This window comes from Ciconia boyciana, chromosome 8 (genome assembly GCF_034638445.1).
Source record: "Ciconia boyciana chromosome 8, ASM3463844v1, whole genome shotgun sequence".
In the NCBI taxonomy this organism is placed as follows: domain Eukaryota; kingdom Metazoa; phylum Chordata; class Aves; order Ciconiiformes; family Ciconiidae; genus Ciconia; species Ciconia boyciana.
Genome location: NC_132941.1, coordinates 62025994 through 62044773, shown reverse-complemented (window position 1 = coordinate 62044773; position 18780 = coordinate 62025994). Strand labels below are relative to the sequence as shown.

The 18780-nt window shown below is 44.3% G+C and overlaps 1 protein-coding gene across 1 annotated transcript in view; it reads right to left on the bottom strand.

Moving 5' to 3' along the window:
* Window positions 1-16473: 16473 nt before the first annotated feature.
* HTRA1 (HtrA serine peptidase 1) overlaps window positions 16474-18780 on the bottom strand; it is a 34856-nt gene continuing 32549 nt past the window's right edge. Inside the window, exon 9 of the mRNA XM_072870285.1 lies at window positions 16474-17194. Within this exon, the coding sequence (XP_072726386.1) occupies window positions 17026-17194 (169 nt within the window). The 3' untranslated portion in view covers window positions 16474-17025. The remainder of the gene's footprint in view (window positions 17195-18780) is intronic.

Here is an 18780-nt window from a genome sequence, read left to right as displayed (position 1 = left end):
ATAAGCTTGGAGAAAATATTTAGCAATGCCATCTCTATAAACAAGGTACATTTTTATATAACCTTTATGTTACCTGTTGTTAGAAGCATTTTTGCTGTAGAAGCTGCCGGTGTCCAAATTGCAGACGGTGTCATCACAAGCAACCAAAAAAACCAGAAGTTGAAAGAACATTGTATGAATTAAGTAATGCAGATGGAAATTTTGCATACACAGGATCTCCTGGTGACACTGAGAAAGGGATGTCTGCTTATTTACAAGGGAGTGGATTAGGTCCTGTCGGCGATAGGCAGGATAAAAATCCTGCTCCATGGATAGCCTGAGAAGTGGGAATATGCGTTCACTGACTAATATCATGTATGACAAGACCTGTAACATCGGCCCTTAAACACACAGTTTATGTATTTAAAGTGATTTCTGGATGTCGAGGAAGATCCTAACAGGGAGACCTGTCATTTATTCAGTGAGTAGGGAGCTTTCTGACACATCCCACCACACTGCTCCTCATGCATGCAAGGCTTTAAATCTAAATTTATTAGATGGTTATGAAAGGATCAAACAGTAACTCAGTATTTTCCAGCTCAATATCAACATTCCAGCTTAGTTTTCAACATCACTAAGTGCACCTCAAGTATTTATGGAGGGAGTAAATAATAAGAGCATTAAAAACCCGAGCCCGGAAACAGCTCTGAGAGGTTATTTCCTCCCATGGTGTATGCGGGTTTGTGGGAGAACGCAGAAAGGGAAAGCAGGTTTTTGCTTTTGGCTCATTAGTCCAAGTCAAGTTAATGTCAGAACTTTACATCTGAAAGAGGGAGGGATGGAAAGACAGCAGCTATGGCAAACACTTCTGATCTTTTTCCGTTCCTCCCTCCTGCACAAAGAATGCAACAGCAGCTGCTTAAAAAGAAAAGCCTTGTTTCTCACAGCACCATGCTGGCACTCTGCTCAGCCAGGGAAGCCTCACCTGAAAAAGGGGAAAGTGTTTTTTGAACACAGGAAGACCATTTTACCCTGTTTGAAGCATCGTCCCTCCCATCAGACCCACCAATATTTGTATTGGTCCCCAAAGGGGTGAAAGTGGCTGGGAAGATCCCTGCCTCTGTAACCAAATCAAATTACACTTATAACAGGAATTAGACTATGGGAAATGTGCCATACTTGTTTTATCTAGGGCACTCTGTTATTAAACACCAATGTGTTAGTTGTAACAATATACTTAATCAAATACAAAACTCATGGGTCAAAGAGCACTTCACACTTTAAAATAAACATGCATTTCATCCAGAAAATACGTATTAGTCTTTAAATTCATTACCCCAATACAAAGATTCATAAAATTATATCATTGGCTTTACAATATATTCATTTGAATTTCCTTTACTAGCCTCCTTACAAAAAATGGTGAGAACAAAAATTTATATTCATTAAGCAGTTTCAATAAAAGCTTTTGAATTAATGGATATAACAATTGATTTGCTCAGCTCATAGATTTGACCTGCTGATGGTTTTTGAAAGAGCTAAGCTGTGCTGCTAAATCCTCTTTTACCCTTAAATCTCAACATTATCCTGATGTCAAATATAGCCATGAAGGTGATCAGAAGTAAGACTCTTTACCTGCATCCACCTGAATTAGAAGACTTATCATTACCATCCAAGACAAGATCATGGTGTCAGCCATCTCCTTGGAGCTCCTGATACAGGAGGGCACCAGAATTTATAGGCAGAGATGCTAAAGGGTGTAGCTCAGCAGCCCAACCTGTCTCTTCAGTAAGTCAATACCAAACACATTCCCTCCCTGCTTTTACTTTCTTAACTTCCATGACCATATGTTTGATTTGTTACCCAACATTTATAGCTTCCTGGTTCTACAAGAACACACCTTACATTTTCCTCAGAGAAGGTAGAGATCAAAAGTGGTTGCAATGGCTGCTGTTTTTCCATCCCATCCCTCTTTCAGCTGTGAAGTTCTGTTGCTGTCACAAATGTAACATGTCCCTTTCTTGGGTTTGAGTCGTATCTGAGCCAAAATTGCTTTTTAAGTCTGTGTAGCAGAGCCTTCCTTTTTGTGACTGCAGATGTGGAAGGGTAAGAGCTTGGTGGGAAACAATCGAGGGGCTTATGGAGACCCTTCTGACTGGCCTGGACTCCCTCGGGGACACACACCCACCAGCTGCTGGGAGGCCATCACCCAGAGACAACTGTTATGTCGCCAGACCCTTCAAGTTGTTGTGAAGGTACAGTTTCAGGGACTGTGAAATATCACTCATAACTTACCGTCATGTATTTCTCAAATATTAGTTACACGGTAGTTAACCTTCTGGAGGTAGAAGAGGTTGGAACTAGGATGCTGAGCTGCCTTGAATTCTCCTAGACTATTTTTATGAGTTGCTGTCCTAATAGATGTCACATAAAAATGCAGGTGAAAGTGAGTACATTCATCTCTTTCTGATCTCCCTTGTTCATCCTTCAGCATGCTTTATCTTCACCAGGGTAGCAAGACTGACAGTACGTTTAAGCTCTGCAAGTCATCTTCTGAATTTTGTCACAAACTCAAGTCAAAATTCAGTCGTCATACACTGGTCATTGTTAAACTGCACAAACCTTCCCAGAGAACAAGGAGTTTAAGTCTGGGGATAGGGGCAAGTATAGAAAATAAGGGAAAATTCATACCAAATTACCTATTTCTGAAGTTCTTAAGTACTTTACAGATCCCTTGACACAGTCCTCCCACCTGGATTTACAACGTCTTTAAGATAACAGATAAATAATGGGATCCAATGGAACGCTACAAAGGATTTTTACAAAGGGAAACTATATTTGAGGTCATGGTCAGGCTTCAGGGGATCCAAGTGCCCATCAAAGAAACTGCATTTGCACAGCACTGCTAAATTTGGTAATGTTTGAACAGTATATAAAACCCCGGAATCACAGAAAGATTTAGCCTGGAAGGGGCATCTGGAGTCTATCTGGCCCAACCCCCCAAGTCAAAAAAGGGTTATCTTCAAAGTTCAATCAAGTGGCTCAGGGTCTTAGTTATTCTTGTAACACAGGATTCCACATTTTTTTTCCTAGATAAACTGTGCAAAAACTTTTACTAGATAAAGAGATTTGACATGCTGTTGTTCCTGCTGCTAGTTTTAGATGGGTTTGGATTCATTACTGATTGGTAAACATATTCCTTCTCAGGAGCTCAGAAACGTGTTTCTCATGAAACACAACTGTCCTGGCCCAGAACAGCCAGCACCCAAACACAACCTGATAAGCAGAGTCAGAAGAAGATTGAAGGGAGAACGGAAGCAAAAACTCCAGAGTGGGAAGGGAAAAAAAGAGTTACTTTGCTAGACATGCAAACAGTTCATTGACTCTGTAAACATGGGTAGTCTTGGTTTTGCAGATATCATGGTTTTGCAAGCCAGATGACAGAAATGGTCATTCAGAGGGACTGAAGGAAGTAAGGGAGGTGGCTTGGTAAACAGATTGGGGCAGCTGTTGTATACCTGGAGAGACAAAAGAAAAGCAAAACCAGATTAAAACCATTGACAATTCAACAACAGCTGTTAATATTTGAATGGAAAAGGAGAACATATGAGACAACTCCAAAGATTAAGTCTGAGGCAAGCTCAGGGTGGCCAGTCCACACAGGCCCCAAGAGTTGCAATGGCAAGCATCACTGCATGGCCATCCTGCTTGAGGACTGGCATTCACTGCTTGGGGCCCAGTGTCTCGGTTCTTCTGTCCCTAGATAAAAAGAAAACAAATGTGGTGGATTGACCTTGGCCGGCTGCAAGATGCTCACCCAGCCCCTCTCTCATTCCTCCTCCTCAACAGGGCAGGAGGAGAAAATAAGGTAAAAAAGCTCATGGGTCGAGATAAGGACAGGGAAATCACTTACCAATTATTGTCACAGGGAAAATAGACTCAACTTGGGGAAAAATAATTTAATTTATTACTAATGAAAATAGATATGGACAGTGAGAAACACATACAAATTAAAACAACACCTCCCCATTTTCCCAGGCTCAGCTTCATTCCTTCATTTCCAACTCCTCTACCTCCCCTCTCCCTGAGTGGCACAGGGGGGATAAGGGGAATGGGGGACTGCGGTCAGTCCATAGCAGTTTGTTTCTGTCTCTCCGTCCTCCTCACTCTTTTCCCCTGCTCCAGTGTGGGTCCTTCCCACGGGCTGCAGTCCGTCAGGATCAGCCTGCTCCAGTGTGGGCTCTCCATGGCCACAGCTCCTTCAGGGAATGTCCCCTTGCTCCAGCATGGGGCCCTCCATGGGCTGCAGGGCAATCTCAGCTCCAGCACCTGAAACACCTCGTCCCCCTCCGTCTTCTCTGACCGTGGTGTTCACAGGGCTATTCCTCACACTTTGTCCCCCCGAGTCCTCATTCCCTGTGTGGCATTTTGCTCTTTTTAAAATATATTTTCCCAGAGGTGCCACCAGCGTGGCTCGGCTATGCCCTGAGGTGGGGCTGTTGCAGGACTGCTGGAACACGCCAAAACACCGGAGACGCTGGGTCAGAGATCAAGAGGCTAGCTGGCACAGGACAAAACCACCCCTTCCATTTACCGTACTGGATTGCATTTGCTTCATTTCTAGTGGTCACTGCGTGGTCCCTGATATTGTAGAAAAAAAATCCAAAGAGCCAGTGGCAAAACCAGTCTTTTGGTATTGACCTGTCTTTTGCACAAAACAACCTTTCTTCCCACCAGGTAGGATGGCTGATGGGGTGGGGGGTTGTTTTTTGACTCTTGGCTCATTTCGCTAGAACTGGAACTTGAAAATTTGCTTCAGTTTGGATCCATACTTCCTTTAAAAGTCAACTATGCGATTAAATGTTTGTCTTTTGGGTGGGAGAAAGGATGTAAGTTGTTCACACTTTTTTATTAATTATTATTGTTATCTATCAGTTCCTACTAACTCCTTTAAATTCAACGGATACCATAATTTCTACTGCAGCACTGTGAGAGACTGAAAGATTAATGTCTCAAACATTGTGGCAAGGCGAGGCGCTATTTGCACGGCGACAGCAGGTCGGCGAGCAGGGGGTGGGGGAGAGCGAGAGCGGGACGCGGGGAGCACATCAGAGGATGCGCGGTTCCGGGTTTCGACAGACCTTACCACATATGGCCAGAGGTCACACAGGGTTTATCTGAGGAAGGGGCTTGTGACCACTCCCCTCCCCCAGAGCCTGCACGGAAGATTGAGAACTTTCTAGAACAAGAACCATGTAAGTCCTGAAGGGGCGTGCCTGGAGGCGGGGATTAGCCTATAAAAGACACACCCTCCAGGGAACCGTGCGCACGCCCACCACTGGAGGATTGCCACGTCTGTCATCGTCATCGCGGGATCCAAGGGTGGTGATACTTTTTCTTTCTCTTTCCTCCTCTCTTCTCCTTTCCTTTTCTCGCTTCTCTCTTCCTCTGCTCTTCCAATATATGCAAGTTTGGGATAAATTGTGACGGGTTGCCCGGAAAACAGCTCCATTGCCAAATCGCCTCTGTTCGTTCGTTGGGCTCGCCAGTTCGTTACGTTTGTCTGTTTGTTGAATTCACCAGTTAATAAAGTTGCTGGCCAGGCTGTTCCTCTGAGTCATTGTCATGACTCTACCGACCACGTGGCTCTGCCGAGCAGAGATTGGCCTTTGTCGGAACACAAATGATCAGGGAATCAAAAAGATTCACCCATCTCGCAACCCACCGAGTGGGACGAGACAAGCACCAAATGGTGCTTCCCTAGCATGGGATACAGCAAGGGGCAGAAAGCACACACCAATCACTCAGCCAAAGCTGAGATAGCCTCCATGGCACACACCTTCTCCTGGTGCCCATCCTCCCACCTCACTTGTTTACTGTCCTTGCACCTCTGTGCAAAGCAAATTGCAAGGCCGGAATGGTTTTGTTGCATAACAAAATGAAGATTTATGATTAAGCTATGTTTGTTTGGAACAGTGAACATTAATTAATTCATTCAGCAACTGGAGACAGCCATGCAACTTGGCCATACTGGCTTCTTTCCTCGTACAGAGGCCTCCTGCCACCCGTCTGCTGCACGTGCTTCCTGTAATGGTCATTTCTCAGTAGCCGTTAAGGAACAAATGTGTACAAGTAAGGTGGTGCATCTGACAATTTGTAAACAATAGAATATGGTGTCAAATTGACTTTCCTTGTAGAAGACTTACTTGCACTCCTCGGTTCCCATCTGCTCCGGCTGCTTTGTTCAGTCATACAGCCCTTTAGCTCCACAGCTTCCCTCAGCACCACTTCTGCAAGCTTGTTCTTCAGTTCACCCCCTGGTTTTTGTGTTACACAGCTCTGGCTGTGTTCACTATGGATGTCTGAGAGCCCATGCACAGCTAGAACAGAACTGATTAAAGATCTTACTTGATTGCAATGTACCAGCCATGGAGAAGTCACAACTGTGGACAACTGCATAGACACTGCAGTCCCCACCACATGGCTATGTGGGGCCACCTCTCCTCTTACTCACCCTCTTTCTCAGCTTGTTGTTCCTTTCCCAGCCCTTTCCTCTCTGCTCCATTGCTGGCTCCTTCTTCCCCAAGAGGAATGGCATTTAGATCCACGCTAATAGCTCATAAGAGAGCACCATGCAGGAGAGCAGAGAGTGTTTGGCCAAGACCTGGTGTGTTACAGCTGAGAATATTCAAGTAAGCAGGTGAGGACAGCTCTTTGTGAGAGTCAAGAGCTGCATAAGGAAATAATTGTATTGATCATATGATACTCATGATCTACAACACATTCCTGACCAGTAACTGTACCCCTGGCTGGAGTGAATACTTTTGAAAAATGGGGAGAAAAAAGGCTCATCATAAATTCAGGTCAAATTCAGCAAACAATTTCATTTGAGCAAAATGCTAAAGTGTAAAAAATTTCTGTTCTGTACCGGTCATAATGAAATGTTTCAAATAAAGATGTGGAAATTGACCCAATCTATTTTTTTAAAGCTTGAAGAACCTGAGAGCAAAACTACACTGTTCCTTTGAGACAGTGTAAGATGGCAACTGAAAAATTTATTATTCACCAGCTCTACTATTATTGAACTGTTTGCCCATGCCTGAGAGAGATGTTGAACTGTTGAGGAAGAGAGGGGACATGGGATTATCTGGGAAAGGTACTAAACAGATGATCACGAAAGACACAAAACTTGTGCCTAATCTCCATTTTGTGTTCCTGTTGGTTGCCCCTCATCTGCTTCTAGCTCCTCTCCCTCTCCTGGACCTCCACTGACTCCAACCCACCCCAGCTAACGAACACCAACCTCTTCTTCACACCCAACTGAGGTACACAAGCTCATTTCCACATTTGAATGCAACAAGATCTGTTTACCAAAGGTCTGTATGAGGTAACAGAAATAAAACACTTTCACCTTACAATGAGGGGACATCTTGCAGAGCAGGAACTGTTTGATCCCTGTTTACTTTCCGGTAACAAACACACCAATATATTATAGAGTGTGTCAGAGCACAAGTTACTCCTTATATGAACATACACTCTTCACTCCTTAAATCAACGCACTCAGATTTGCAGCTGGGAAAGACAGATAAAGGCTCAATGGCAAAGGAAAAATAAATGAAAAATGTAATCTCAGAAAATATCCTTGTCACTATGAAGCCTGAATACCTAAGGTTTACATAAACAGTTATTGGAACAGAGACAACTGGAACGAGACCTAGAGCAGGGACGAGGACTGAGGCTTGCACACTTTTAAGCAGCCTTTAGCCACCCGCTTGCGAGTGTGTGCTGGGTTTGGCAGAGACAGAGTTAATTTTTTCCATAGCAGCTAGTATGGGGCTATGTTTTGGATTTGTGCAGAAAACAGTGCTGAGAACACAGGGATGTTTTCATCACTGCTGAGCAGTGCTTACACAGAGTCAAGGCCTTTGCTGCTCCTCACCCCACCCCACCAGCGAGTGGGCTGGGGGGGCACAAGAAGCTGGGAGGGGACACGGCTGGGACAGCTGACCCCAGCTGACCAAAGGGATATCCCACACCATATGATGTCATGCTCGGTATATAAAGCTGGGGAAGAAGAAGGGAGGGGGGACGTTCAGAGTGATGGCGTTTGTCTTCCCAAGTCACTGTTACACGTGATGGAGCCCTGCTTTCCTGGAGATGGCTGAACACCTGCCTGCCCATGGGAAGGAGTGAATGAATTCCTTCTTTTGCTTTGCTTGTGCACGGCTTTTGCTTTCCCCATTAAACTGTCTTTATCCCAACCCACGAGTTTTCTCACTTTTACTCTTCTGATTCTCTCCCCCATCCCACCGGGGGCGAGTGAGCGAGCGGCTGGGTGGGGCTCAGTTGCTGGCTGGGGTTAAACCACGACAGTCCTTATTGACGCCCAACATGGGGCTCAAAGGGTTCAAGATAACAACAGATTTGACTGGAATGTGCTAGATCAAATTTATAGCTGTAATTGCTATTTAGCTCTTAATTAGCAGGCTCCTGTCCTTGCCATTGGCTTGCTTGCCTTACTGTATATTAGTCTAGCACTCATTAGCAGCTGCTTTTTGCTTTCGCTGCTTGCTGTAGGCTGTACTGCTTATCATCTTACTGTGCTGTGCCTGGGAACATTTTGATAACAGCGATGGCCATGTGCCTGGGCTGGCAGATGGCCAGGGCATCGCTGCTGTTTCTGTGCTGCTGCACTGGACAGGCTGGAACTCCAGTGTGAACTCGAGTCAAAGGGACTGTGACCTGTGGATGAGTCCACGCGGGAGCAGGACACCTCAAAGTATCTGTGGCTGTGGATAAGTCCACACCAGAGCAGGTACATCTCGAAGCGTCTGTGGCCGTGGTTATGTCTGTGCTGCAGCAGGTATACCTCTGAAGGGATTGTGGCCCAAGGATAAGTCCACGCCGGAGAAGGTACACCTTGAAGCATCTGTGGCTGTGGATAAGTCCATGCTGCGGCAGGTACTCCTTGAAGCATCAGTGGCTGTGCAGGAGGTCATGCTGGAGCACCTCAAAGCGTGTGGCCATGGATAAGCCCACAACAGAGCAGGTACCCCCCTGGAGGGACTGCAGCCACGGGTCAGGCCGTGCTGCAGCAGGTTTACTTCTGAAGGGACTGTGGCTGTGGGTCAGGCCACGCTGGAGCAGGTACATCTCTGAAGGCATTGTGGCCCATGGAGAAGGTCACGCTGGAACACATGCACCTCAAAGCAACTGTGGCTGTGGAGAAGTCTACGCCACAGCAGGTATACCCCTGGAGAGACTGTGGCTCATAGGTAAGGCTCCACTTGGAGCAGGTACACCCCTCAGGAACTGCAGTCCCCGGGATTTGAGTTGCATGTTATGGGAATTACTATAGCAGGAACCACCTGAACCAATGGAGGAGAAGCCTCACAAGAAGCAGTGTAGTGCAGCAGTGACCCGACCTGAGCTGGCTTTGGTGCGCAGTAACCCCACGCAACACACCACCTCTCCTGTCCTGAGGGACCACCATAAGAGATGGAGCCCAAAGTCATGGACTAAATGAACTCAGTGGACATTTGGTGGACATTTAAGGACATTTTACAGACATTTCCCAGGAGTGGTCCACAGACTAAGGGAATGATATCTGTGGATTATATGAAAGGATGGGAAGAGGGGATGGTGGTTAATGAGGATGTATTGGATAGTGTGAGACCTGAGCATGATGTAAATGGTATGGAATAAGGGGTGGAGAACATGCTGGTTTTAGCTGGGACAGAGTTAATTTTTTCCATAGTAGCTAGTATGGGGCTATGTTTTGGATTTGTGCAGAAAACAGTGCTGAGAACACAGGGATGTTTTCGTCACTGCTGAGCAGTGCTTACACAGAATCAAGGCCTTTGCTGCTCCTCACCCCACCCCACCAGCGAGTGGGCTGGGGGGGCACAAGAAGCTGGAAGGGGACACGGCTGGGACAGCTGACCCCAACTGCCCAAAGGGCTATTCCACACCATATGGCGTCATGCTCAGCGTATAAAGCTGGGGAAGGAGAAGGAAGGGGGGGACGTTCGGAGTGATGGCGTTTGTCTTCCCAAGTCACCGTTAGGCGTGATGGAGCCCTGCTTTCCTGGAGATGGCTGAACACCTGCCTGCCCGTGGGAAGCAGTGAATGAATTCCTTGTTTTGCTCTGCTTGCGTGCGCAGCTTTTGCTTTCCCTATTAAACTGTCTTTATCTCAACCCATGAGTTTTTTCACTTTTACTCTTCTGATTCTCTCCCCCATCCCACCGGGGGGAGTGAGTGAGCGGCTGGAGGGGCTTAGTGCCGGCTGGGGCTAAATCACAACAGCGTGGTGGCAAGGTTTGCAATGTCCGTCAGTACTTGCAGGAAGCCATTGCACAGGCTGGAACCGATCCCCATAGAGCTCTTCCTTCTGCACAGCACTCCTGCCTTCTCTTGTTAAGTGCTTTTTCATTCAACAAACCAAAAAACCCACTTAGCTGAGGATAAATAAAAGCAAAACTAATAGATTGCAAGAAAGAAATAAGAGTCATTTCATAGCTTCAGTATAGTATTATCCTTTACATAAGTCTGTATATAATGGTAACATTTACATGCTCGTAAACCCTTTTCCATTACATCGATAAAATATTCATCTCCTGCTAACTATGCTGGTGAAATGCAGCATTCTTGTGCCAATGACTAGATTGTTCCCCTCTTCAAAAGGAAGGTTTCCTTTCAAGATCACAGCCTCCACCTGCTCAACCACAGACGATGACTAACGCTGCTGCTTACTTTCACAAGCCCCATCTCATAAGCGGTAGGAGCAATGCTGCGATTGTGCTGCCACAACTGCATTCAGCAATCCAAATTGCAGTCGAGCTCTCAGCCTCCCCTGGCCTCACTGGTACCCTTCATTTCAAGCAAGATACCGTCTCTGACCATGCTTTCTGATTTAGATGTGAGGAAATGTACTCTTATTCTCCAGTTAATTACAGGTGTGTTTTAGTACAGGTTTCTTTTGCACCAGAGGGTGACAGCTAGAGCTTCTTTTCTAGTTGCCTGTTTCTGGTTGACTTGCAGGTTTGGGGTTTTTTTCCTACAGGAGCAAAGCTGTACAGGATTTTAAACCAGTCACAGCATCCTGAAACTTTCTAGGTTTCCACTCCAGACTGTCAACTCTCCTCCTTGCCAGATACGTGAACTTACCCAAGATGCAGACAAAACCTACTCTTTCCTCGCCAGACCTGCCCAGTCCCTCAGAAAGTTGGAATCAACTCTGTTACGAGAACAACTTGCAGCTCTTCTTTCTGAACAGACACTCAGTTCAGGCTTCCATGGACATCTGCTTCCCCCCCCCGCTATCACCCTCCTCCTGCGAGCGCTCACCCCCACTCAGCACCACTGTACCCAGCACCAGCAGAAAGTGCTTGATAATCGCCGAGCAAGGTCCAGACACAGCATGTGCAGCTTCCACAGAGGATGGTGTTGAGTTTTCAGCTTCAATTCGCCCCCTCGTGGACTTAACTGACCAGAGGTTCTTCTAAATACTTATTTCTCCTGGAGATGAGCCCCATGGGCTGCTGCTCCTCTCTCAGCTTTCGGGGGCTTTGGAAAATGGGGGCAGCCAGGTGGACACAGCAAGACCCCACAGCTACCGCACAGACACAGCCTAAATCACAGCTTTCTCAGTCAGTAACACCTCACGCCCGTATTTTCCTCTGCAGAGCGGTGATCTGCACCATTAGCTCCAGTTTAGAGCGGAAAGGAAGGCTGGGCTTCCGCTGGAAGCAGCCATAGCCCACGAACAGGAGACGAAGAAATGCGGCAACCCCGTATGTGCCATCTGCCACAAAAACTCAACAGGGGCAAGCAGGACAATGCAAAACTTCACTTCTCGTGCAAGTGCTGCAAAAGAACCGTCAGCTGGAAAAGGTCTGAGTTTACAAGGTTACTTTGGAGTTCAAAAGAAGATGGGATTAATTAGTCCTAAGTAATGGTGCTTAAACTCTGCACACTATGGGGCTTCAAACGAAAAGCAAGGGAGCACATAAGAAAAATGCAAAGTCCAGGATCAGATTCAGTGCTACGATAAGTCTGTTTGTTTTAACAGCAGTAAAAGTATAAACCTAAGAAAAAAAAGCAGTGAATGTGAATTAAAATTGTGAAAGGAATGGAATGGAGGAACAGCAGGAAGACTGGTCTGGTTTTATTAGTAAGATGGTCCAACTGCTTTAATTATTCAGGGAAGGTAGTTTTATGTATTTGTACATGAGTCTTTGAATAGAAAATCCTTTCTGTACTAAAAAAAAAGAAAAAATTAACTCACATGGTTTTCCATAACCACTTTTCATCTCAATCTGCTTTGAAAAAAATTCTATTTATCAGAGACATTAATAGGAAGTTGCTGTGTGGAAGAGCTAGACCATTTGAGCCATGTCTGCCCAGTGAGTCCAGCAACAACAGGTACAGATAAACCAAGTAGCTGCCATTGCCCTAAGCCCATAGACTGCTGTAACACAGTCCATCTCCCTCAGGTATTCACATCGCAAACCTCCTGAAAATAAACATAAACACTGCATAAACACTGAACAGAAAAGGAATGAATAGAACCCGTATTTAATTTTCCTCTCCAGCATGTTATGCAGTATTTCCAAGCTACTAAAGTTAATTCTTTACCAAATTTGGTAAATTTGACTCCCATGCTTTAGCTCTGACTCATTTTCTCTCTAATCAATTCCTAATTATTATCCACTTCCTCAGAGAGTTTACGGGGACAGACACTGCAGTACGATGACTACTAAACAAAACCATGAAAATTGGAGGAAAACTTTCCAGAAAATGCAGATTGAATTAATGAGCTGCTCTGGTAGCTTTCTTCCTCACTTGCTCTGTCCGATTAGTCAAATTACATATGCACTGGTTTTAGCAGTAATTTTGTGTGATAAATAACACTTAACAAAGCAAGTCATTGCATATTCACAGAGTAACAGTGCAAAGAGGCTAAACTGGATTAATTCCTGGGGCCCAGTGGGTCCAGCCCTGACTTCCCAGCATATTGCACAAGAGAATGAAGTTTGGGGGTTGAGGGGAACAAAATAGATGGAGTGTGTCAGACACCTGTACAGCACAGCTCAACACACAGTGTAGGATGTACAGACGTACACACACTAAGAATGTAAAATCAGCAAAGCTTCCTGCTACGCATTTCTATACAGTCGAGAATGATGATGCCCTTCACATTATGAGTAATGCTACCAGTCCATTCGCCTCCAGATAACTTTATCTGATGCTGGTTGAATTTTGGGATCCGGATGGGAGGTTGCCAGGCTGAGGTTTGCATCCTAAAGTCAAGGGTACAGCAAGATGAGGCAGATCTTTAGCCATCACTTCACTGCCTGGCTCCTTCCTGTCTCTTAGGGACGTTTCTGCCTCTTGGTGTGAAGAAAGCCTCACAACAGCTCGCTGACATTTAACTTCGAAGTCTGACGTAATGTCAGCCCAGGGTGTAATTTCGGTTTCCTTTTGCTGACAGTCATCAGCAGTGCTAATGGGGAAGGAGTTAGAGCAAAGGGAGGGGGGAAACTGTGTAAAGGATGCCAAATCACATCCTTATTTTCTGGCTGGAAGAGGAAACAGTGGAAAGTAATACACAAATTTAGGAACAGCAGGAATAATCTCAAATATGATTCAGTCAAGGAGATCCCTGGAACCTCCAATGAACATTTCTTTACTCTCTAAGGATGAAAAGGGCTCCTGCAGTCACCTACCATCACCTGCAAATAAATACTCAGTGGCACTCATCATTCACCGCTCTGGATTGCTGACTACTAACCTTTCTATCACCACTATTTCTCCTGCATATTTGCAACTGCAGTTTTAATCACCTCTACAGTATTTTTCTGATATACAATAAGAACATGTATACAATCTAATGTTGTACCAGATGTCTCAGTGTAATTTGGAAAGATGTAGTTTTAAAAACATTCTCAGCTTCCTTAACATAAATACAAAATAGTTGGGGGGGGGAGGGGGGGGGAGAGAAAAAAAAAAGGTCCTCTGGTATTGAAACCACAGGACCTTACTGCTTGGCATATAAGCCACAGAAACCAGACAATTGTTAGTCATGATCATTTCTTTTACAGCTCGAGACATCTTCCTCATGGAATAACTGAACTAGCTTCTCAAAACTACCTCCGAGTGTAGCCACACGTAGCCATCTACTTGGCATCGCATACGCAGCAACTCCAGTTTCCATTTCAGACATTCCAAAATACTGAAAATCAAGCCAGAATGTCCAATTTGCCTGATTTAGCGTCCAACACTTGCTAAAATTTCCAGGAAACTGATATTTATACAAACTGGGCCAAAGCTATTCTGTACAAAGTATTTTCAATTGCACTTTGGAAAGAACTGTGTGTTGAAGTAACAAAGAAGAAGAACCATTCCAAATCTATAACCCAATAATACATCAAAAATACATGGTAATTAATTGTATTAAATACAAACTTTGCTCCTGTGTCTCTGCTTATCAGTAATCTTATTTTAAGTACTTAAAAAACATTTAGAGAGTTTTGACTGTAAGAAACCATCTGGGTAGCTGCAAACATGGTTGGATACTAGAAGAGTAAATTCTAAACATTTTTCAGGATATGCATGTGGTTCTGGATATCTGATGAAAAGAAATTAAATATAAATTTAAAAAAAAAGTCAGAAAACCACTTTCAAATACATGATGGAAAATGACTAGCTGCAGTAAGAGACCATCTCACATCCCACTAGATGGAGCTATGGGCCTTGACTGCACAGCCTAGAAATCTGGTCAAATATTTCACTAATCCCAGTTGTGAAGGAAAACCATTTACAGAAGTCAAGTTCATTTGCCTCTTTCCTATTGCACACGCAAACCCGAGCCGTTGTCCTGCGGCATTTCTGCCTCACAGCAGTATCTGTGTAAAGCACAGGCATAAAGATGTGTTGGGCTAGGAACATCATCGGTAAGCCCAAAGTGGCTAGCTAGAAACCAAGCAAAAAAAATTAATGGTTTTGCATATTAAGAGACCACAACAACAAACAGTATGAACAAAGAGAATCAACCAGCTCTGTAAATTATGCAACTACTTGTTTTGAAATAAAAAGGCAGATGAAAAATCACTTCTGTTTTAAACAAAATTTCCTGGCTTTGGGGCTTTACCTTAATCTTTGCTAGTTGGGTTAGGTGCAGAAGTGGGGAAGGTAGGTGGGATTTTTAAATTCATTTTTGCCAAGAGTTGTATGTAACCATACCATGCGCTACACAGGGCATGGATGGCCTGAAAAATATAATACCACTTCAACAGGAAGCTGAAACATTAACCAACATCAGTAAGATGAACTTGCAGTGCAAATATACTACAAAGCAACTCCACAAGATCATACTACTTTGCATCTTTCATGCTAGAAAGTATTGTAGACGTTCAGCGCTTGGCGCCATAGTATCTTGGCAGATTTTCAGACGTGTGATTTACCACAGCGACGGAACAAGTAAATCAGTAATGAGGTGCTCAGTCAAGTCAAGTGTCAATACATGAATGACTGTGTAAATTTATAGTGATTCCAGGTGAGTAAGGGCAGGCACTGGCACTTAAGGATACAGAGGCTCCCCAAACTGGGATAAGTTGGCTGAAACAGAACTGAATTACAGCTGGTGGGAGAAGGAGCACTGTCAGGGATCTGGGTGTAGAGGATTTGTTGCTGTAATTGTGTGGAATACAGCCCTTTCTTTAAAAATCATAAACCGCCCGCTACCCAGTTGAAGAGTTTTACTAAGAAGCAGTTTCCAAAGAAAGAGCATGTTTAGGAATGACAGTCACTGAAACTTGTCTATAGTCCTTGGATTTATTCTCCAAGATACATATTTCAACAGAGGAAAGGAAAAGCTGCTTAGCCTATTGTTCACCCAATGAGTAACTACACTGTAATTAAATTTGGTTGATTGTTCTCCTTCCCAGTAAGACAATCCCATTCACTACCCAAGCTTCAAGGGCATCCATAAATATATGTACAAAGATTAGTCTCTATGTCAGAGGAATGCCCAATATCCTTGTTAAAACCAGGTCCTATCATAAACACACCAGCACTCAAGATTGTGAATAAAACAGCCTGTTTGAAAGAGCTTAAGGCCAGATCTACAACAGTTACAAACATCCTAATATCTGAACTAGAATGGTATAGGATCTGTGATCCACAATATGACAATTTCTATAGTGGGCAAACAGATTTCAGGCATTGGTGAAGTTGTAATTAAAACAATAAGGAAAATGTATTAACATCTGGAAGACAGGCACTCTGTGATAGTCAATATGACAGATTTGAGCCAGCCATGCTAGGAAAAGCAGATGCACAAGAGCACAAATACAAGCGCATACTGAAAATAAGTGTTTTGGTTTATGATGATAAAAAAGGAGACCATCAGGACATTCTTTCAGGCAGATGTGCTGTTCAAAGAAAAACACTCCACAAGGGGAAGTAAAATGAAACACTCACAAGAAGAAGTACTGTTGAATTCTTTTAATAACACTAGGAAAATATCATAGTATTAAAATCCTGCACGGGATCCTCAAAAGGTTATTTTGGTTGGGATTTCTTTGTGTTTATAAACCAAGCTTTTTTTCCCAGTTGTGTTTTCTTCTAAACCACCAACTCCTTTACAATGGTACTTCCAGTTAAAACGCAACTAACTTATAAATACCTGAATACCACAACACACATTGTGTGCGTGGGTTTTGTTTAAATCTTAGCGGAAATAATGGTAAATCTATTCCACACAGGGAAGCGAACGTCGATTTGTTAAGCGGGGAACGTAACAGCCAGTAAAGAATACATTGCATACATAATACAGAAGGAAAAAAATTATCATCTGGAGTATGTGAAATTACACTGATTTTGCACCTTAAACCTATTAGAAGTTACTCTGTTGGCCAATACTAATCCACTGAACAAGCAGAATGTTGGTCAGAAGTCTAACGTTTCCTGTACCAGCACAGAGAGAATATAAGCAGTCCAATGCTGTTAAAAGAAAACATGAAATCCAGCTCATGTTTCTGGTTAGGGATCAATTTCTTCAGGAACTACTGTTAACATAACATCTTCGTTGCCCCTGCGTACAACCATGTTCAACGTACTGTCCTTTTTAATAATGTCACTGACATCACTGGCTGAACTTATCGACTGTCCATTGATGCTTATAATCACATCATTGTCCTTCAGGCCACCGCTGAAAATACAAAGCAGCAATGTATTATTATAATTGCCGTTTTATTGTCTTTAGAGTATTGTTTAACAAAAAAGATCGCTGGATTTTTCCTATTTCCCACCCAACGGCAGTTGCACAGAGACACAGCAGGCATGCAAAAAGCAATCAGAATTTATGAAGCGGTGAAGATTACAATGCAGAAACCTCAGAAATCGGATGGAGGTACAAGTTTGATGAATCCCATATTTCACTGTCTTCAAAGGAATTCACTATTGCAAACAGGTCACTAATTCTGCAATAGGGATCCTAGATGCTGATTCAGTAGAAGAGATGGGGGCATATTTTTCTTTTGAAATAATTGCAACAAGGCACTCATTTTAGAGGGGAAATTTTCCAAGCTTTTATTCATGTATACATAGCAAAGCAATCCAAGTAGCACTGTGTCTTAACAGATGAGGAATTTCAGTCCCAGATCCATGCTGTTCTCTCCGTGCATAGCTTATTGGCAGCCACTTCACCTTACCTTCGTGCTTTAAACTTAAGCAGAATGACACACGCAGCCATCTAGCCCAGTCGCCAAAAATGCACGCATGTCCTTCCCCTTGCCCACCGGCCCATAGCCCCCAGAATCCCTTCTCCTGACCTCAGCACCATATGCAAACCGAAAACAAAGCCCTCCCGACTCAAAGCAAGATGGGGCAGAACCGGAGCTGGCACTGCAAGGGTCCCCTGCCCAGGGCCACGGGTCTCTGCCCCAGCGGCCTGAGACTGCTGCCAGGACCGAGAAATGGGTTGGTGAGGGATACCATCAACCACAACATCTTGCCCAGTCTTGCACAATGATCTGGCTCCAAGTTATGGAAATATTAGCCAAGTAACCAGATCAGACATGATTCAGCCCTTCAGCATAATCCTTCTTCACAAAACCACAGAGCAGTCATCAGCCTCTTCCGCCCGCAGAAAACGCCTTACATGAGTGTCTCCTGCAAGCAGGATGCCTTGGCCAGCACTTGCAACAAATCTGGTTGCCTACCGAAGGCATGGCTTAAAACATTTTCATGGGACAAACCATTCCGGATTATCTTGGTCTCTCATGCAGCCTCTCCTCTCAACTCAAACCTGGACAGGTCGCTGCAGAACTGCTCTGATCCCCCACCCAGCAGGTCTACACAACACGCACTGGAGAGGAAATCAGCAGAATGGGGAAATCCATAGGCAAGGGGAGTACGAGTGGGGGAGGCAGAGCAAACATGGGCTGCATTTTAGTTGCCAGGCCAGCCTTTGGATGAAGCATCCTGATTTGCGTTTGCCTTCAAGTTACGGGGCTACGTTGCCTCACGTTTCTTCTACCTCTCTAATGTCCTTCTCCCTCTCTCTATGGAGTATTATCCGTACTCCTATAATGATTTTTCTGCACCTTCATATTGGACCTGCACATCAAACCAGTAAATTCAGTGCCACAATGGAGCAGCCACATTATTCCTATGCTAATTGCAGTTTAATTTCACATTACAGACATACACCAGTATTCTGCATGAACAGTGCTGCCAACAAGAAGTATCTACACAAAGCAGCAATAGTTTAGAAAGCAAGCCAGACAGCTAACA